A 20001-nucleotide genomic window follows, 5' to 3' on the forward strand; every position below is an offset into this window, starting at 1 on the left:
AAGCTCCCCAAAATCTGAATGTGTGGTTGCCACTTAGCAGTGGGTGTATCGTCCACCTGGTGTAATTATGTCTTTATTTGTATGAATCATGTTTGCATCTCGTCAATTTTCTAGCTTTTTCTAGTTGTGTAAAACCAGAGATTGAGAGTTCCTGGTGCATGTTTATAGCTGCACCGCCTGGTGAACAGATTATTATTATTATTTGTGGGAATGGTTAGACACAAAACATTGGTAGCCTGAAGTCTTCCAATTTTTGCCACTTCAGAAGTAAGAATCACAGCATTCCACTGATTTACGAACAGTAAGCCTAAATTTTTCTTTTTAATTTGGTTTATTTTAAATGGGAGTTCAGGGTTTAGTGAATCGTGTTGCTAGGGAGAGGAGTGATGCAGAGGAAGCATGTTTTAAAGTGTCTAACCTCTGTGTGGATAGCTAACTTTTTTCTTTTAGTCGGAAATGTAGGTAACACTCAAATTGCACTGAGAATTACTTCATTCTATTCAAAAATAGCCATTAGAAATAAACAGCAATAGTTGTCTCGTTGATTCATTAATTTGTGGTTTAATAACACACCTACAAAAACTAAATACCACTTATCTTTTGTCGTTTTAAAATTGGAAATGTTCAAAGAAAATTCTTTTTCAGTTTGAAGTTTAGATTGGTGCTAACACAGATTATAGCAGAGGGATGGGAAAGGGGAGGGCATTACTAGCAAATATCTGATCGTACTCTGCGGTAATGGTCCCAAAAAAGTTGAGACCACTGATGTAGAAGAAATATGAACCCCACTAATTTCATCTCCATGATGGTGGCACTCACATATCACAATATCTTTACAGGAACGTGAATCTATGAAAGAGCAGTGCCCATTTTGCGAGAGATATTTAATTCCTACAAGTTTGAAGGTCCATTTGCAGCTACACAGGTCTGAACAAGAAAGGCAGCAACAACAGGAAGAAATAATTGCTTTCAACATGGAACCTGGAAAACGCAAACGAGCTGCAGCTGAAAAGTAAGTATCTGAAATGCAGTTTCAATTTTTGCAGATCCCAAATAGTCAGCATTTACCATTAATTTTGTATTTAAAAACTGAATCTTTCAAACTACTTATGACTGCATTTTTAGGTGCAGAACTAATAAATAAACCAGAATGGTAGCAACATAAGGAGATAATGTAGATCATGCTGAACAGTTGTAAATGATGAGGTAAAAAATTTAGAAAATACATGTTAGGAGCTGAGAACTGCCAAAGAAAGAACCAGCTTCTCCCAAGTTTTCATTGATAGCATATAAGGGAGAAGATAAAGTATTTGAGGATGGCAAGGCCTATTTTGGTTGTTGACGCCAGTGAAGTAGGCAAGACCCTCAAACTTCCTCTCTCTTATCCACATCACTTCTGAGGCAGACTTTTGATGAGGTATCGCCTTCATGTACACAGTGGTGGCAGAATAATAAGTGCAGCAGATAGCCTAGTGTAGAACAAATGCACTACTGAGAGCTGCTACTGTTCGAACATGAGCAGCAAAAACAACTGCTTCATTGTCTCTACAACTCACCTAATATTTGAAGAAAGGCTAGCAAAAGCAGAAAGGACAACAAAACTTAGGGGAAGTAGGTCGATCAGTGCACATTTGTTACTGAATGGGATGATCCCACCTGTAATGTTTCCTTGAAAGACAGAACTATATCATAACCCTGCTTTTACGTTCCCGGAATTAATGTTTTTTCGCCATTTGTGACATTTTTATCACCCCGGTCAAATTTCTTATGTTCACAATGTTAATTTGCACCCAATTTTGTGTCAACATATTTATAATTTTCCCGCTATTTACACGTTACGAAAAAATGTTTGTGGAGAAGAAGATTACTGGGTGTCCATTAGTGTTTACTAATATTACGTGGTTAAGTTTCTTGACACCAGGGCACTCTGCTCAGTGGATTTGAACCAGTAAATGTGGAAAAGCTGGAACAGTTCGTGCCGTATCTCCTGCCACTGCCAAGCTCTACTTGGCGTGGTGACTGTTGGGAGTAAATAGGTCCATTGGAATAAATATATCATGACAAATCACAACTATTTCCAAACTGTCTCTACTGCGCAAATGCAGTTTCGTGATTGTTGTGATTACCCTGATACTTTCGTCCATATTTAGCGTGTTTCAGCGTTTGGCCACTTGTAGCACAAGTTGACATAGTCATTCACTTTGCATTGGTCAAATGCTTTTAGGTTACAAACATAGCTGGTTATGTATTTTTTTCATGCTGAGCAAAATGTGTTTCAAGAATTTATTCTCATTGTCAAGTGCAGTATTTACATATGTATTTGTTGTGAAGTTAGACAAACAAGAGATGTGAGTGTTAGAGTGCATGTGAGGGGTTTTCCACATAACTGAGAAGGCATAGTACCAGATCACCTCAAAAAGATGGCTACAGTGCAAGAGACGCAAAATAACACATCTTCAAACACCCCACAAAATATTTATGTACATATTTGCACTTAACAACAAGAAAAAATTCTCAAAACGTATCATGCTAAGCATGAAAAGTTACGTAACTAGTGCAGTATTTCATTATTTAACTAATGACTGGCAGCTGCAGGGTTTCAAAAACATTGAGTGTGATGTATTAAATTGAGCAAACGTTCCTACTTCCCAGACAGTTATCAGTTCCAGTTACATCAGGGTTTTTTTTTTTTTTTAGATAATTAACCTTTATTAGGTAATAAAAAACTGCCTGACAAGTCTGTTGATGCCTGTTATCTACATATATCATACAAAAGGTAAAAAATGCAAGGGGATATCCTATCCATAAATTTTACAGCTTAAAACATTATTTCCCACATTTTACATTTTCCCGCATTTTATGACATTTTTTTGAAGTCCCTCGAAAAGTGTAAAAGCAGGATTTCTCTGTAGTATAAAAAAGTTACTTTTCTTTCATACATAGGTGCTGAATAGTTCCTAAATTGATGGACTGTTTGCAAGTATCTTGTAGTTATGATGGCACTAGGGGAACTTTACGCCTTTTACGTGGTGCCATCAGGAAAATGCATTTTTGAAGATGCTTGCACCTGATGAACAAAACTAGTAGTAAAATAATGTGTGACCTATGTCAGGTCATCTGTAGATTAATTCCTATTGGTTGTTGTATTCCCAGCAGATAATACCTATATTTACTAAGCTTTCGATCAGATGTACCGAGCTAAGAAACTTTTGTAGTCTTTGATTACCAAAAGATGCAAGATGCTGTTAAGTAATATTGTAAATGGCCCATCTGCATGTAGAAAGTTTCTCAACCAGTTTAGAGTTGTTACTTCTGAAGAGGATGTTCATTTCAGAGATGACTACCATTCACATTAAAACTGATTTAAGGCCTATTCCCCTTAGAGTTTCAGGAAAATCACATATTTTCCAGCAGCAGATTGTAGGTAATAAGTTTTTGACTATTTTCTTGTTACCAGGTAAAAAAATTTAAGCCACCTCTTTTTGAGGGGATGGAGAGGAAATTTAGGAACACTAGCAATTGCTGCTATGAGAAACTGAAACGAACATACATCCCAACACTGCCACATACATGTTTTTTTTAGTCAGAAAGAAGTTACCAGGTAGAAGGATGGCAGGATATGTTACTTCCCATGTGCCCACTGTGTCAGTAGTTTTGTATCAAATGTAAAGATATGAATCTCATATCCCCCTCCCCCCTGCGGGTCCAGGAGTTAGAATAGACCCGAGGTATCCCTGTCTGTCGTACGAGGTTGGCCTTTATGTGATGGTCCCCTGTAGGGTTTGACATCCATTCTTCAAAATTTTCCCGAAGAGCGCGCCAATTGGGGAAGGGCGCCTTACAAGGTGCATTGTGTCCATTGTGCATTGAGATCTTTAGCCCACTTTCTCGTCATCGCATTGCAGTCCTGCCCATTCTCCATCTCTTGGGCTGGGTGCATTTTCCACTATGCACTATGCAGCGTTGATTTCTGAATCAACAATGACCATGGACTTCTTTGCACCTCGGTAGCCAGTCCGTTGTGGTGGGGCCGCCATTGTACCCTTTTGGTTGTAGCCCCCTGACCACACAGGGATCGCTCTGCTGATGCCTGCACCGTTAACTCCCCACGTGTGTCAAAGGGTTGATGTCCATCCCCGTGGGGCATCGGGACTTCCGGCAATAGCCATCCTGCCAGGTGGCCTTTGCTGCGGGTGGGTGGAACCTGTGGGAAGAGCCCTGGGTTGGAGTGGGTGGCATCAGGGCAGATGACACGCGATGAAGCATAGACCATCATCTCTTGCTGGTGGTGAAACACCAGCGGTCTCTAAGCGATCAGGAGCTCAATTCAATGCACAGAAGCATGACACCAAATCCTTCCCCTCCTTGGCCACACCATGGGAGGAACGTCAGGCTAAGGATGTCAGCGGATCTTATTCGCCCCCATACCTTGTATGTTCGAGAGCTGATGGGGAATCTTTCATGGCATTGAAGCCTCAGTTTTTTGTTGAGCATTTAGAGGACAAGTTTGGGGATGTGAAGGGCTTGTCCAAAATAAGATCTGGGTCAGTCTTGATCCAAACAGCATCCTCTGCCCAGTCACAGGAGTTACTTGCTTCTGACAAGCTTGGGGATGTTTCTGTAACCAGCATGCCCCATAAGAGCTTAAATACGGTCCAGGGTATCATATTTCACAGAGACCTTCTTTTGCAGTTCGACGATGAGCTGCACGCCAATTTACAGCAGCGAGGTGTACATTTCATCCAGCTTGTCCACTGGGGTCCGAAGAATAATCAGGTTGCCACTGGTGCCTTCATCTTGGCCTTTGAGGGTGATACATTGCCCGAGAAGGTAAGGTGATGGTCTACCGGTGTGATGTAAAGCTATATTTCCCTCCCCCGATGCGGTGCTTTAGGTGCTGGAAGTTCAGCCATATGTCTTCCCACTGTACTCCCAGCGTCACATGCCAAGATTGCGGAAACCCATCACATCCCAATACTCCATGTGCCCCGCCTCCCATCTGTGTCAGCTTCAGAGAGCACCATTCACCTTGCTTGCCAGACTGCAGGACTCTCCAGAAAGAAAGGAAAATCATGGAGAACAAGACTCTGGACAGACTGACTTACACTCTGATGCTAAGAGAAAATTTGAACACCTGCATCCTGTGTGTGTGACATCGTCTTATGCCGCCGCTACAACAGTTCTGGCACCATCAGCTCCACCAACCCAGGTCACCTCTCAAAGCCGGAAGACTACACCTGCCCGCTTGATGGTGGGAGCATTTCCCTCCCTGTTGCTCCTGCACCACCTAGTTCGGTAGCAACCCCCCCCCCCCCCCCCCCCCCCCCTGCGCCCCCCTACCAAACCATCGAGGACATCCGTCCCCACTTCTAAGCCGGAGAAGCATAAGTCTTCTTCAGCTTCTCTCACTAGGAAGGGGTCCCTTGGGTCACTCTCTTCCCAGATTTCTTCTAGTGGGAAAGACGACACCAGCCAGTGGCTGAAGAGCCCAAAAGCAGCTGGTCATAGGACATCACGCTCATCCTCAGTTCTGGAGACTGAGCCAGTGAAGTCCTCCCAGCCAGGGAAACCCAAGGAGCAACAAGAGAAATCCAAACATATGCAGATTTAGCAAAATCCTTATTAGCCAATTCCGAAATATGGTAAGTGCGAAAGGCAATAATGTATCTGTCAACAAAACTTTCAAGTCCAGCAACACTTGGTACTCCAGTGCCTCCTCGAACAATGGCAACAGTAAACCATCCGTTACCATGACCAAACGTATCGTTTATATCTAAACTAGATTTACTAGTGCTCGCGTCCGGGATAACACGTTCCGATGACTTTTTTGAAAATTAAAATTCTGTTAGCGCCATTATGTTCTATTTGATGTGCTGATGACGTGTATATAATTTGTTTTTTTTTTAAATTAACATTTACTATTGTTTTTTCATGCTTTTCAGTTTTGAAGACTAAGTCCCATAGGGAATTACATGTTGACGGACTTTAACTTTCGTATTCCTGATGGAATACCAGTTCGATTTTATACAGAGTACGCGAAGGAACTTGCCTCCCTTCTTGCAGCGGTGTACCGTAGGTCTCTAGAAGAGCGAAGCGTTCCAAAGGATTGGAAAAGGGCACAGGTCATCCCCGTTTTCAAGAAGGGACGTCGAACAGATGTGCAGAACTATAGACCTATATCTCTAACGTCGATCAGTTGTAGAATTTTGGAACACGTATTATGTTCGAGTATAATGTCTTTTCTGGAGACTAGAAATCTACTCTGTAGGAATCAGCATGGGTTTCGAAAAAGACGGTCGTGTAAAACCCAGCTCGCGCTATTCGTCCACGAGACTCAGAGGGCCTTAGACACAGGTTCACAGGTAGATGCCGTGTTTCTTGACTTCCGCAAGGCGTTTGACACAGTTCCCCACAGTAGTTTAATGAACAAAGTAAGAGCATACGGACTATCAGATCAATTGTGTGATTGGATTGAGGAGTTCCTAGATAACAGAACGCAACATGTCATTCTCAATGGAGAGAAGTCTTCCGAAGTAAGAGTGATTTCAGGTGTGCCACAGGGGAGTGTCATAGGACCGTTGCTATTCACAATATACATAAATGACCTGGTGGATGACATCGGAAGTTCACTGACGCTTTTTGCAGATGATGCTGTGGTGTATTGAGAGGTTGCAACAATGGAAAATTGTACTGAAATGCAGGAGGATCTGCAGCGAATTGACGCATGGTGCACGGAATGGCAATTGAATCTCAATGTAGACAAGTGTAATGTGCTGCGAATACATAGAAAGATAGGTCCCTTATCATTTAACTACAAAATAGCAGGTCAGCAACTGGAAGCAGTTAATTCCATAAATTATCTGGGAGTACGCATTAGGAGTGATTTGAAATGGAATGATCATATAAAGTTGATCGTCGGTAAAGCAGATGCCAGACTGAGATTCATTGGAAGAATCCTAAGGAAATGCAATCCGAAAACAAAGGAAGTAGGTTACAGTACGCTTGTTCGCCCAGTGCTTGAATACTGCTCAGCAGTGTGGGATCCGCACCAGGTAGGGTTGATAGAAGAGATAGAGAATATCCAACGGAGAGCAGCGCGCTTCGTTACAGGATCATTTAGTAATCGCGAAAGCGTTACGGAGATGATAAACTCCAGTGGAAGACTGTGCAGGAGAGGCGCTCAGTAGCTCGGTACGGGCTTTTGTTAAAGTTTCGAGAACATACCTTCACCGAAGAGTCAAGCAGTATATTGCTCCCTCCTACGTATATCTCGCGAAGAGACCATGAGGATAAAATCAGAGAGATTAGAGCCCACACAGAAGCATACCGACAATCCTTCTTTCCACGTACAATACGAGACTGGAATAGAAGGGAGAACCGATAGAGGTACTCAGGGTACCCTCCGCCACACACTGTCAGGTGGCTTGCGGAGTATGGATGTAGATGTAGATGTAGAAAAAGAAAACCTCTAAGACCAAGGAAATTATGGTGGCACCCACACCACCGCTACCTATAAGATCTGTGGCTGAGGATGGGGTGGAGATTTTGGTGGCCACTGAGGATCTAGATCTCTCCAGACCCTCAGACACAATGGATATAGACTGCTCGGGCAATAAATCAGTGGCAGTAGGTGACTCAGAGGCGTAAACTGCCTCATTGAATGTTCCATGCCTTCCCAGTCTCACGATGTCATCCTCCAGTGGAATTGCGACGGTTTTTTCCACTGTCTGGCTGAGCTACAGCAACTGTTAAGCTTTACACCTGCTGTTTGCATTGCCCTCCAGGAAACCTGGTTCCCAGCAATGCCGACCCATGCCCTCCATGGCTATAAGGGATATTACAGGAACCGTAGCGACTATAATAGAGTTTGAGGTGAAGTTTGTGTTTATGTCCTAAACTTGGTCTGTAGTGAACATTTGCCCCTTCAAACCCCTCTTGAAGCTGTGACTGTCAAAATAAGGATGACGTTGGAAATAACTGTCTGCATTGTATATCTTCCTACAGATGGTGCAGAACCCCTGAATGTATTAGCTGCACTGATTGATCAACTCCCTAAACCTTTCCTACTTCTGGGAGATTTTAATGCCCATAACCCCTCTGGGGTGATACCATGCTTACTGGCCGTGGCAAAGATGTCAAAACTTTACTGTCGCACTTCGACCCCTGCCTCTTAAATACTGGAGCTGCCACACATTTCATTGTGGCTCATGGTAGTTAATCGGCCATTGATTCATCGATTTGCAGCCCAGGACTTCTCCGATCATATCCTCTGGAGAGCACATGATGACCTGTGTGGTAGTGACCACTTCCCCATCTTCCTGTCACTGCCCAGCATCAGGCACACGGACGCTTGCCCAGATGGGCTTTGAACAAGGCGGACTGCTGTCACTGCTGAATCTCCCCTACACGTTAACATCAATGTGATGGTTGTGCAGGTGACCAACACAATTGTTTCTGCAGCAGAAAATGCGAGTCCTCGCTCTTTAGGGTGCCTGAGATGCAAGGCAGTCCATTGCTGGTCGCTGAAGCAATTAAGAAGCATCGGCGATCTCTACAGCGGCATAGGTGGCACCCTTCCCTGGAGCACCTCATAGCCTTTACAAGGCTCCATGCCTTTGTTCACTACCTTATCAAACAACAGAAGAAAAGAGTGTTGGGAGAGATACGTCTCCATCATTGGATGCCACATGTCACCTTCCCAAGTCTGCCCAAAGATCAAATGTCTTTTCGGGTACCAGGCCCCAACAGCTGTCCCCGGTGTTACCATAAATGACGAATTATGTACCGATGCAAACATGATTGCGGAGCACTTTGCTTGAGCCACTGTATCAGAGAACAACCCCCCAGCCTTTCCACACTCAAACGGCAGCTGGAATGGAATTTCCTCTCATTCACTACATGCTGCAGTGAATCCTACAACGCCCCATTTACAGTGTGGGAGCTCCTCAGTGGCCTTGCACATTGCCCCAACACAGTTCCTGGGACTGATGGCATCCACAGCCAGATGATTAAACATCTCTCATCTGACTACAAGCAACATCTTCTCGTCATCTTCAACTGTATCTGGTGCGATGGCGTCTTTCCATCGCAATGGCAGGAGAGCACCATCATTCCGGTGTTCAAACCAAATAAAACCCCGCTTGATGTAGATATCTATTGGCCCATCAGCCTCGCCAATGTTCTTTGTAAGCTGCTGGAACGTATGGTATGTTGGCGATTGGATTGGGTCCTGGAGTCACATGGCTTGCTGGCTCCATGTCAGGGCGGCTTCTGCCAGGGTCGTTCTACCACTGATAATATATTGTCCATCGAGTCTGCCATCCGAACAGCCTTTTCCAGACAGCAACACCTGAGTCCCATCTTTTTTTACTTACGTAAAGCATACGACACGACTTGGCGACATCGTATCCTTGCCACATTGTATGAGTGGGTCTCCGGGGACCACTCCTGATTTTTATCCAAAACTTCCTATCACTCTGTACTTTCCGTGCCCAAGTTGGTGACTCCCATAGTTGCATCCATGTCCCGGAGAATGGATCCCCTGGGCTCTGTATTGAGTGTCTCTCTATTAGTGCCCATTAACAGTCTAGCAGCAGCTGTCAGGCCCTCCATCTCACCTTCTCTGTATGCAGACGACTTCCACATTTTGTACTGCTGCTACAGTACTGTTGTTGCTGAGTGGCGCTTCCGGGGCCCCATCCACAAGGTGCAGTCATGGGCTCTAGCACACGGCTTCCAGTTTTCAGCCGCAAAGACGTGTGTCATGCACTTCTGTCTGCATCGTACCGTTCATCCGGAACCTGCACTTTACCTTAAAGATGATCCACTTACTGTAGTGGAGACATATCAATTCCTAGGACTGGTTTTCGACGCTCGATTGACTTGGCTCCCTCATCTTTGTCAGCTTAAGCAGAAGTGCTGGCAGCATCTCAATGCCCTCCATTGCCTGAGCAACACCAATTGGGGTGCAGATCGCTCTACACTGCTGCAGCTCTTCAGAGCCCTTGTCCACTCCCAAATTGACTATGGGAGTGTGGTTTATGTTTCAGCAGTGCCTTCAGCCTTGCATTTACCCGACCTTGTGCACCACTGTGGGGTTTGATTAGCGACAGGAGCTTTTAGGACGAGTCTGGTGACCAATGTACTGGTGGAGGCTGGTGTCCCTCCACTGCAGATCAGACGTGCGCAACGGATTGCCAGTTACGCAGCATACATTCATAGTTCCCCTGAGCATCCGAATTACCATCTCCTTTTACCACCCGTGGCAGTCCATCTCCCGCATCGGGGACCCAGATCGGGGCTAACGATTGCGGTTTGCGTGGGGTCATTTCCTCTGAACTGGAGTCCTTCCCTTTACCACCTCTACTTGCCTCCATGGTGTACACCACGGCCGCAGCTTTGTCTGGACTTTTGCATGGCCCTAAGGACTCCGTTAACCCCACCACTCTCCAGTCACTTCCTCTCGACTCGTTGATGTGCTTCAGGGCTCTGAAATGGTTTACACCAATGGCTCAATGGCTAATGGTCACATAGGCTTCACATATGTTCATGGAGGACATATTGAGAGGCACTCCTTGCCAGTTGGCTGCAGTGTTTTCACTGCAGAGCTGGCGTCCATATCTCGTGCTCTTGGATACATCCGCTCATGCCCTGGCGAATCATTTCTCCTGTGTACTGACTCCTTGAGCAGCCTACAAGCTATCGACCAGTGCTACCTTTGCTACCCTCTGGTAGCATCCATTCAGGAGTCCATCTAAGCCCTGGAACAGTCCCGCCATTCCGTGTTGTTTGTGTGGACCCCAGGACACATTAGAATCCTTGGCAACGAACTGGCCAACAGGCTGGCCAAACAGGCAACGCCGAAACTGCTTCTGGAGATAGGCATCTCCGAAGCTGACTTGTGATCTGTCTTACATCGCAGGTTTTTTGGCTTTGGGAGACTGAATGGCGTAACAGCACACACAACAAACTGTGTATCATTAAGGAGACTATGAACTATGAATGTGTGGAAGTCTTCCATGCAGGCCTCTCACAGGGAATCAGTTGTCCTCGCCTGCTCCTTATTTGGCCATACGTGGCTAACGCATGGTTACCTACTCAGTTGTGAGGATCGACCTCAATGTTGCTGTGGCTCCCAAATGACAGTCGTCCACTTCTTGCTGGACTGCCCACATTTAGCAGCTCTGTGGCAGACTTTCCCAACACTCTGCCTTCGGTGTTGGGCAACAATGCCTCCACAGAAGTTATAGTTTTACATTTTATCCATGAGAGTGGGTTTTATACTTCTATGTAGGATTTAGCGCATGTCCTTTGTCCCTCTGTGTCCTCCACCCTAGTGCTTTTAGGGTGGGGGTTGTAATGTGTTGCAGAGTGGCTATTTTTTTCCTTTTTATTCTCGTGGTTGGCCAGCCACTGTAATCTGCTTTCATTTCTTACTCTCTTCTCTTTCTAGTGTCTCTCTGTTGTTTTCTTGTCCTCTTTTTCCTTTTAGTGTTCATTGCCTTTCCTCGTTCTCTTGGCTTTTCCTTTCTTTCTGTTTTGTGTTATACGTTTCATCCATTTTATTCTCAAACTTGTGGAATTGTTTTAATAGGAAAGGGGACTGATGACCTCATAGTTTGGTCCCTTCTGCCCTTAAACCAACCAACCAACCATCAGCCCCATTCTGATATGTACTTTAGAGTTTAGGCTCCTTTGACATTTTAAGGAAATAAAACTTCCTCACTCTCTCATTCTGCTTATTTTGTTATAAAAAGAGTGAAGTTAGCAATACATAAAAGCACTGAACAGTATTTTCCACATTTATGCCAGTAGACTACGGGCATGGTACCTTGTTTTAATGTTCTCATTGGTACATTGTTAAGGAAATTGTATTGTTAATATATTCCTGGAAGGCTTAAATGTTGCAGGGGTACTAAATTCATTGACGATCTTTATAACAATAAACAAAATAATTTCTCACTAAATTTGCTTTCAGATGTTGTCAATATAACATTAGTTTACATCTGAATTCAAAAAGTTATATTCATACCTATGAAATTGCCAATTTCTTTTTCAGAGCAACCACTCTCATGCAAGAATTCATGAAGGGAGGTGAAGATGATGAACCACCTGGGGAGCAGAAAGCTGACAAGGTTTCTAAAATTTCTGTGTATACTAAATGAGAATACACATAGAGTAATCACTGAATAACAGCCACATCACATAGTTGTATACTTGCACACTTGATGATGATACAAATAGTAACATTAACCGAATTTTCCTTTAGTGCTTTCCAGAACATGTTAACAATATTAAATATGAAATACTTTCCTAATTTACTGCTGTATACAAGGGTAAATCAATTATTATCCGCAGTGTAGTTATAAAATTTTATTGTAATCAAATAGGAAAATTACATCATTTTTCGATATAGTCTCTTGCGTTTCAATGCCCTTCAACCATCGTTGTACAAGCTTCCTGATGCCCTCATAAAAGAAGGTTCTTGGTTGAGCTGTGAGACAGGAATGCACCGCTTCTTTTACTGCTTCATCCGAGGCAAATCAATGGCCCCTTAATGCCTGTTTGAGTGGACCAAACATGCGATAGTCAGAAGGGGCAAGATTGGGACTATATGAAGGATGATCCAGTACTTCTAATTTGAGTTTCTGGAGCGTTTCAGCAGTGTGGGCAACAGTATGTGGACAGGCATTGTCGTGCAACAATGCAGCACCTTTTGACAGCAATCCTCAGCATTTGCTTTGAATGGCAGGCTTTAGCCTGGCAGTAAGCATCTCATTGTAACATACACTGTTTATTGTTGTGCCCCTTTGCCCATAATGTTCCAGTAATGGACCTTGTGCATCCCAAAAAACCACAAGCATAAGTTTTCCTGTGGACAGTTGGGTCTTGAACTTTTTCTTGCATAGCAAATTTGGATGTTTCCATTCCATATCCTGCCGTTTACTCTCTGGCTCGTAACGATGGATCCGTGTTTTGTCACCAGTAATGATCCTGTCTAAGACGTTGTCTGCTTCATTACCATAGCGATTCAGATGCATTTTGCAGATGTCCAAGCACGTTTGTTTATGCAAATTGCACAAACTTTATGAAACCTAAGTCTGTTGTGGATGATTTCGTAGCCAGAACCGTGACTAATTTGCAGATGATGTGGCACTTCGTCAATAGTTAATTGTCCGTCTAAGAGAATATTTCGTTTGAAAGCTCAATGGTTTCTTCATTTGTGGCAGTAAACGGTTGTCGGGCAGCTTCATCATGCGTAACACTTGTGTGACCATTAAGAAATTTTTCAGTCCACTCGTTGACACTCCATTGTGGCAAAACACTGTTCCGGTACTGTACCAAAATTCTTCGATGAATTTTGACCTCAGATACGCCTTCCGACCACAAAAAACGGATCACTGAATGTTGCTCTTCTTTGGTGCAAATAGATACTGGAGCAGGCATGATTAATAGCACGGCAGTGTTAATGAACCTATAGAGCAGCTTGAAAATTGCAAAGTTATAACAACAAATAAACAAAGCAAGTGTCATCAAGGTAAAACAACAGTACTACCAAAATAAACAAGAATATAACTAAATTGCGGATAATAATTGACTTGATCTTTATTTGATTGCAAACTGGCTTTCAGCTTATTAAGCCAGCGACAGGTGAATCTCAGACCAGGTCTTTACATATACTAACTCGACTTTCTTCATCATCTTTATTCAACCAGGTGAGTACACATATGCAACAATGTCAGTGGGCCATTCAACTCAAACCTGGACACATGTTTGAAAAGAGGTTAATTGCCAAAAATAACTGACTCGGTGGGATACTCACGTCATCTGGACCGTTAATGACTGGAATATAGCCTTCTGAGCAAGCTTTACACATAGTTCAGTCTGTATTATATATCTCATACTGATTTAGTGGCTCGGGGATGAAAGGCCACCATGGCGTAGAGTTTGAGGTGCAATGGGGAGGATGATGGGTGGGCGTAGCTAGGAAAACATAGCTGGAAAGTAAAATATATACTTGTAGTGTTATGATTTCATTGACACAACCCCTCAGTTGTGCTGTGTGGAAGTCCCACTGACAACACCAGAAGCCAGCCGGATATGGCATGGCTTGTTGTCATCTGTGGCCAGCAATGCTGTCACTTGTTCAGCCCATTCAGCAACGCCAACACCAATATGGATGGTGGGAAGTCATGCAACAAGCACCAGCAGTGTGTAAGACTGCCAGCTTCCTCTTGGAGACTGTCAGGACCCAGCAGAAGAGCTCGCCCTCGCAGGTGACAGTGGTTGCTGGAGCACTTGCCCCAGTGTTGGTGTGCAGTGGGCCACACTGCCGCAGATACAAATTGCTGCCCTCCAAGACAGAAGCTCAGATGCTGCTGAAGAAAGGCTGGAAGTGGCTCATCCATCACATAGAGCTAAGTCCACAGGCCGTGTGCTTAGTACAAGGAGCTGGTCTTGGGGAGGTGGTGACCTGGACCGGTGTTGGCTGCTTGTTGTCCCATAACTCGGTGGTGACTGGTGACACCCATCATTATCAAGGGTGCTGCTAGAGTGCTCAGATGTCTGCTAAAATAAGTGTGTTTCTATACTGGTTAATGGCATGGTTGTTATGCTGATGCAATGCTTCCAATCACTTATGAATCAACACCATCATCCAACACTTCTGCATTGTGGTGGGTAAACAGGCCTATTGATGAAATCAGCATACCAATGCCTCAGCACCCATGGCTTTCAATGCAGCCATAGCTGAACTACTATTTCCACAATAGCACCCAAAATAGCAATGGTGCTACATATCATCCCCCTTTGGGAAGATGCAGCCCTCATATCTACATCTACATCTACATCCATACTCCGCAAGCCACCTGACGATGTGTGGCGGAGGGTACCTTGAGTACCTCTATCAGTTCTCCCTTCTATTCTAGTCTCGTATTGTTCGTGGAAAGGAGGATTGTCGGTATGCTTCTGTGTGGGCTCTAATCTCTCTGATTTTATCCTCATGGTCTCTTCGCGAGATATACGTAGGAGGGAGCAATATACTGCTTGACTCTTCGGTGAAGGTATGTTCTCGAAACTTCAACAAAACCCAGTACCGAGCTACAAAGCGTCTCTCCTGCAGAGTCTTCCACTGGAGTTTATCTATCATCTCCGTGACGCTTTCGCGATTACTAAATGATCCTGTAACGAAGTGCGCTGCTCTGCGTTGGATCTTCTCTCTCTCTTCTATCAACCCTATCTGGTATGGATCCCACACTGCTGAGCAGTATTCAAGCAGTGAGCGAACAAGCGTACTGTAACCTACTTCCTTTGTTTTCGGATTGCATTTCCTTAGGATTCTTCCAATGAATCTCAGTCTGGAATCTGCTTTACCGACGGTCAACTTTATATGATCATTCCATTTCAAATCACTCCTAATGCGTACTCCCAGATAATTTATGGAATTAACTGCTTCCAGTTGCTGACCTGCTATTTTGTAGCTAAATGATAAGGGATCTATCTTTCTATGTATTCGCAGCACATTACACTTGTCTACATTGAGATTCAATTGCCATTCCCTGCACCATGCGTCAATTCACTGCAGATCCTCCTGCATTTCAGTACAATTTTCCATTGTTACAACCTCTCAATACACCACAGCATCATCTGCAAAAAGCCTCAGTGAACTTCCGATGTCATCCACCAGGTCATTTATGTATATTGTGAATAGCAACGGTCCTATGACACTCCCCTGCGGCACACCTGAAAGCACTCTTTACTTCGGAAGACTTCTCTCCATTGAGAAAGACATGTTGCGTTCTGTTATCTAGGAACTCCTCAATCCAATCACACAATTGGTCTGATAGTCTATATGCTCTTACTTTGTTCATTAAACCACTGTGGGGAACTGTAACGAACGCCTTGCGGAAGTCAAGAAACACGGCATCTAACTGTGAACCCGTGTCTATGGCCCTCTTAGTCTTGTGGACGAATAGTGCGAGCTGGTTTTCACACGACCGTCTTTTCGAAACCCATGCTGATTCCTACAGAGTAGATTTCTAGTCTCCAGGAAAGTCATTATACTCAAACATAATACGTGTTCCAAAATTCTACAACTGATCGACGTTTGTAATATACGTCTATAGTTCTGCACATCTGTTCGACGTCCCTTCTTGAAAACGGGGATGACCTGTGCTCTTTTCCAATCCTTTGGAACGCTACACTCCTCTAGAGACCTACGGTACACCGCTGCAAGAAGGGGGGCAAGTTCTTTTGCGTATTCTGTGTAAAATCGAACTGGTATCCCGTCAGGTCCAGCGGCCTTTCCTCTTTTGAGCGATTTTAATTGTTTCTCTATTGCTCTGTCGTCTATTTCGATATCTACCATTTTGTCATCTGTGCGACAATCTAGAGAAGGAACTACAGTGCAGTCTTCCTCTGTGAAACAGCTTTGGAAAAAAACATTTAGTATTTCGGCCTTTAGTCTGTCATCCTTTGTTTCAGTACCATTTTGATCACAGTGTGTCTGGACATTTTGTTTTAATCCACCTACCGCTTTGACATAAGACCAAAATTTCTTAGGATTTTCTGCCAAGTCTGTACATAGAACTTTACTTTCGAATTCATTGAACGCCTCTCGCATAGCCCTCCTCACACTACATTTTGCTTCGCGTAAGTTTTGTTTGTCTGCAAGGCTTTGGCTATGTTTATGTTTGCTGTGAAGTTCCCTTTGCTTCCGCAGCAGTTTACTAACTCGGTTGTTGTACCACGGTGGCTCCTTTGCATCTCTTACGATCTTGCTTGGCACATACTCATCTAACGCATATTGTACGATGGTTTTGAACTTTGTCCACTGATCCTCAACACTATCTGTACTTGAGACAAAACGTTTGTGTTGAGCCATTAGGTACTCTGTAATCTGCTTTTAGTCACTTTTGCTAAACAGAAAAATCTTCCTACCTTTTTTAATAGTTCTATTTATGGCTGAAATCATAGATGCAGTAACCACCTTATGACCGCTGATTCCCTGTTCTGAGTTAACTGTTTCAAATCGTTCGGGTCTGTTTGTCACCAGAAGGTCTAATATGTTATCGCCATGAGTCAGTTTGTTTAACTGCTCAAGTTAGTTTTCAGATAAAGCACTTAAAATAATTTCACTGGATTCTTTGTCCCTGCCACCCGTTATGAACGTTTGAGTCTCCCAGTCTATATCCGGCAAATTAAAATCTCTACTCAGAACTATAACATGGTGGGGAAATCTACTCGAAATATTTTCCAAATTATCCTTCAGGTGCCCAGCCACAACAGCTGCTGAGCCTGGGGGCCTATAGAGACATCCAATTACCATGTCTGAGCCTGCTTTAACTGTGATCTTCACCAAAATCATTTCACATTTCGGATCTCCGTCAATTTCCTTCGATACTATTGCACTTCTTATCACTATAAACATGCCTCCCCCTTCACTGTCCAGCCTGTCTCTCTAGTATACATTTCAATCTGAGTTTAGGATTTCATTACTGTTTACGTCTGGTTTCAGCCAACTTTCTGCCCCTAGTACTATAAGGGCGTTGTGACCATTTATTAATGAGAGCAGTTCTGGGACCTTTCTATGGACGCTCCTGCAGTTTACTATTACCACATTAATATTGTTATTCCCTGTTGCATTTTGCTTACTCCTACCTTGCCGCGTCTCAGGAAGTGTCTTGTCAGGCCTAGGGAGGGAATTCTCTAACCTAAAAAACCCCCATGTGCACTCCACACGTACTCCACTACCCTTGTAGCTGCTTCCGGCGTGTAGTGCATGCCTGACCTATTCAGGGGGACCCTACATTTCTCCACCCGATAGCGGAGGTCGAGAAATTTGCACCCCAGATCTCCGCAGAATCGTCTGAGCCGCTGGTTTAAGCCTTCCACTCGGCTCCAAACCAGAGGACCGCAATCGGTTCTGGGAATGATACTACAAATAGTTAGCTCTGATTCCACCCCACGAGCGAGGCTTTCCGCCTTCACCAATTCCGCCAACTGCCTGTATGAACTGAGGATGACCTCTGAACCCAGGAGTCATTGGTGCCAACATGAGCAACAATTTGCAGTCGGGTGCACCCAGTGATCTCTATCGCCACCGGTGGGGCCTCCTCCGCATCTCGGATGAGACTCCCCAGCAAGCAGACAGAGTGAACACTGGCCTTCTTCCCCGACCTTTCCGCTATTTCCCTAAGGGGCTCCATCACCAGCCTAACGTTGGGGCTCCCAATAACTAATAAACTCCTCCCCCCATATTTACCTATGACCAGTCTGCAACAAGAGACTCCGTATACATGGCTACAATGTATGTTATTTTCATTTTCCTTCGTAACACTATTCATCTCGAGCCTCAAGGTTCAGAGGTCATACTTTCATTCTGCACTCTGGTCCACTGGCTTCTTGGTGATCCATACTCATTCATCATTCCTCGCATTATTACGTTAAACTTCAGGCCTTATTACTCACTACTCAATATGCATTAAAAACCCCTTTACAAGAACATATAACTACTGTTATCACCATTTCTTCCTCGCTCTTCTTCATTCACACAACCAACAGTGCTCATTCCATCAATCAACTCGGCTCTCCGTGCCCCGCCCTGTGAGTTCCACACATTCTTAATTCTAGAATACGCTTCCGTAGATCCAAATTTTCTGTACGCCACCATTCTGCTTTACATATGATTACTTAAACAGTTTAGTGGTATGTGATAAAATGGAGGGTTACACTCATTAGCGGCTCTCCATCTAAGGTAGGCAAAGGCTGCACAAACCAGAGTCTAAACTAACACTGTGCCTGTTATTGTGACATTCGTGGTCCTGACTGTACATCTTTGCAGCTCTTGGTAGTGCTGCAAATGTTAAAGCATCCTCTCTGTTGAAATTCTTCCTTCTTGCGAGTCCATTAGCCAATTGAAGGAAAGGACTGGATCAGGGTATAATGTTTCAATCACATAGATCAAACTTTGCATTGGGAGCACCTCCAGCAGCTTATCTGGCCTATGCAACAGTGGTTGTGTAATGTTTAACTTCATCACTTCTATTGTGGTGTCATCCAAAGAAATAGGTCTCACGTCAGTGATGGTACACAATGGAGCCACAAGTAAGGACTGCCTAACGCAATGATGAATAAGTGACATTGGTGAAGACATACCATCAAGAGGTTCCATACACCAGCACTGCCGAAAGATTATTTACATCAGGGCACAGTACTGCTTGAGCTCACTCTGCAGTCAACACTTACAATGACGGCATCATCTTGGTCAGATCCGGCTGCGACCTATAGAACTATTAGTCAGAACTGTATATTGAAGTTTATAATCAATTATACGTTGAGAAGAGACCATCATTCTCTATTTTATTGACTGATAAGTTATAAGTTAAGGGACAGTAATAAATATGTAAGTGACATTCTTCTGCTGATGCATTCTTTCCGAGTAAAGTATTTCAGATTGCTCAAGTTTTAACAAAGTGAGCTACTATTTTGCATGTATTATATTTTCAACTTGACCACCTCCAGAAGTAAATCTAGATTTTCTAGGAGCTGCTGCCATGCTGACACAAATGCCTCATTGTTTTTTCATCTGGCACTATACCTACATATACCTATAACAATGGCTGACAGGTGAAATGACAATCCTTTTACGTCACATTCTGTTCCGTTAATTACTACTCCAGAAATCATGGCAAAAGTGCACAAAATTGTCATGTAAAATCTCCAATGGAAAGTGTGTAAAATTGCTCATACTTGCCAGATGTCATCTGAAAGGGTATATCACATTTTAACTGAAGAATTAGAAATGAAAAACTTATCTGCAGGTTGGGTACCACGACTCTTGATGCGCGCCCCTACACATGTGCCATCACTATGGCAAAACTACATGAACTAAGGTATGAAATCTTGCCACACCCACCTTATTCATGTGATATGGCTCCGTCAGACTTCCATCTCTTCCCGAAACTGAAAATTTTTCTTGGTGAATGAAGATTTTCTTCAAAC

At 43.8% G+C, this 20001-nt stretch overlaps 1 protein-coding gene across 4 annotated transcripts in view; it reads left to right on the forward strand.

Annotated features, from left to right (window-relative positions):
- LOC126277997 (uncharacterized) overlaps positions 1-20001 on the forward strand; it is a 277984-nt gene that overhangs the window by 168474 nt on the left and 89509 nt on the right. For all 4 annotated transcript variants that reach the window (XM_049977675.1, XM_049977678.1, XM_049977677.1 and 1 more), the window contains 2 exons: positions 840-1012; positions 12059-12134. In XM_049977675.1, coding sequence (XP_049833632.1) covers positions 840-1012; positions 12059-12134 — 249 coding nt within the window. The remainder of the gene's footprint in view (positions 1-839; positions 1013-12058; positions 12135-20001) is intronic.

Source organism: Schistocerca gregaria, chromosome 6 (assembly GCF_023897955.1).
Source record: "Schistocerca gregaria isolate iqSchGreg1 chromosome 6, iqSchGreg1.2, whole genome shotgun sequence".
NCBI lineage: Eukaryota > Metazoa > Arthropoda > Insecta > Orthoptera > Acrididae > Schistocerca > Schistocerca gregaria.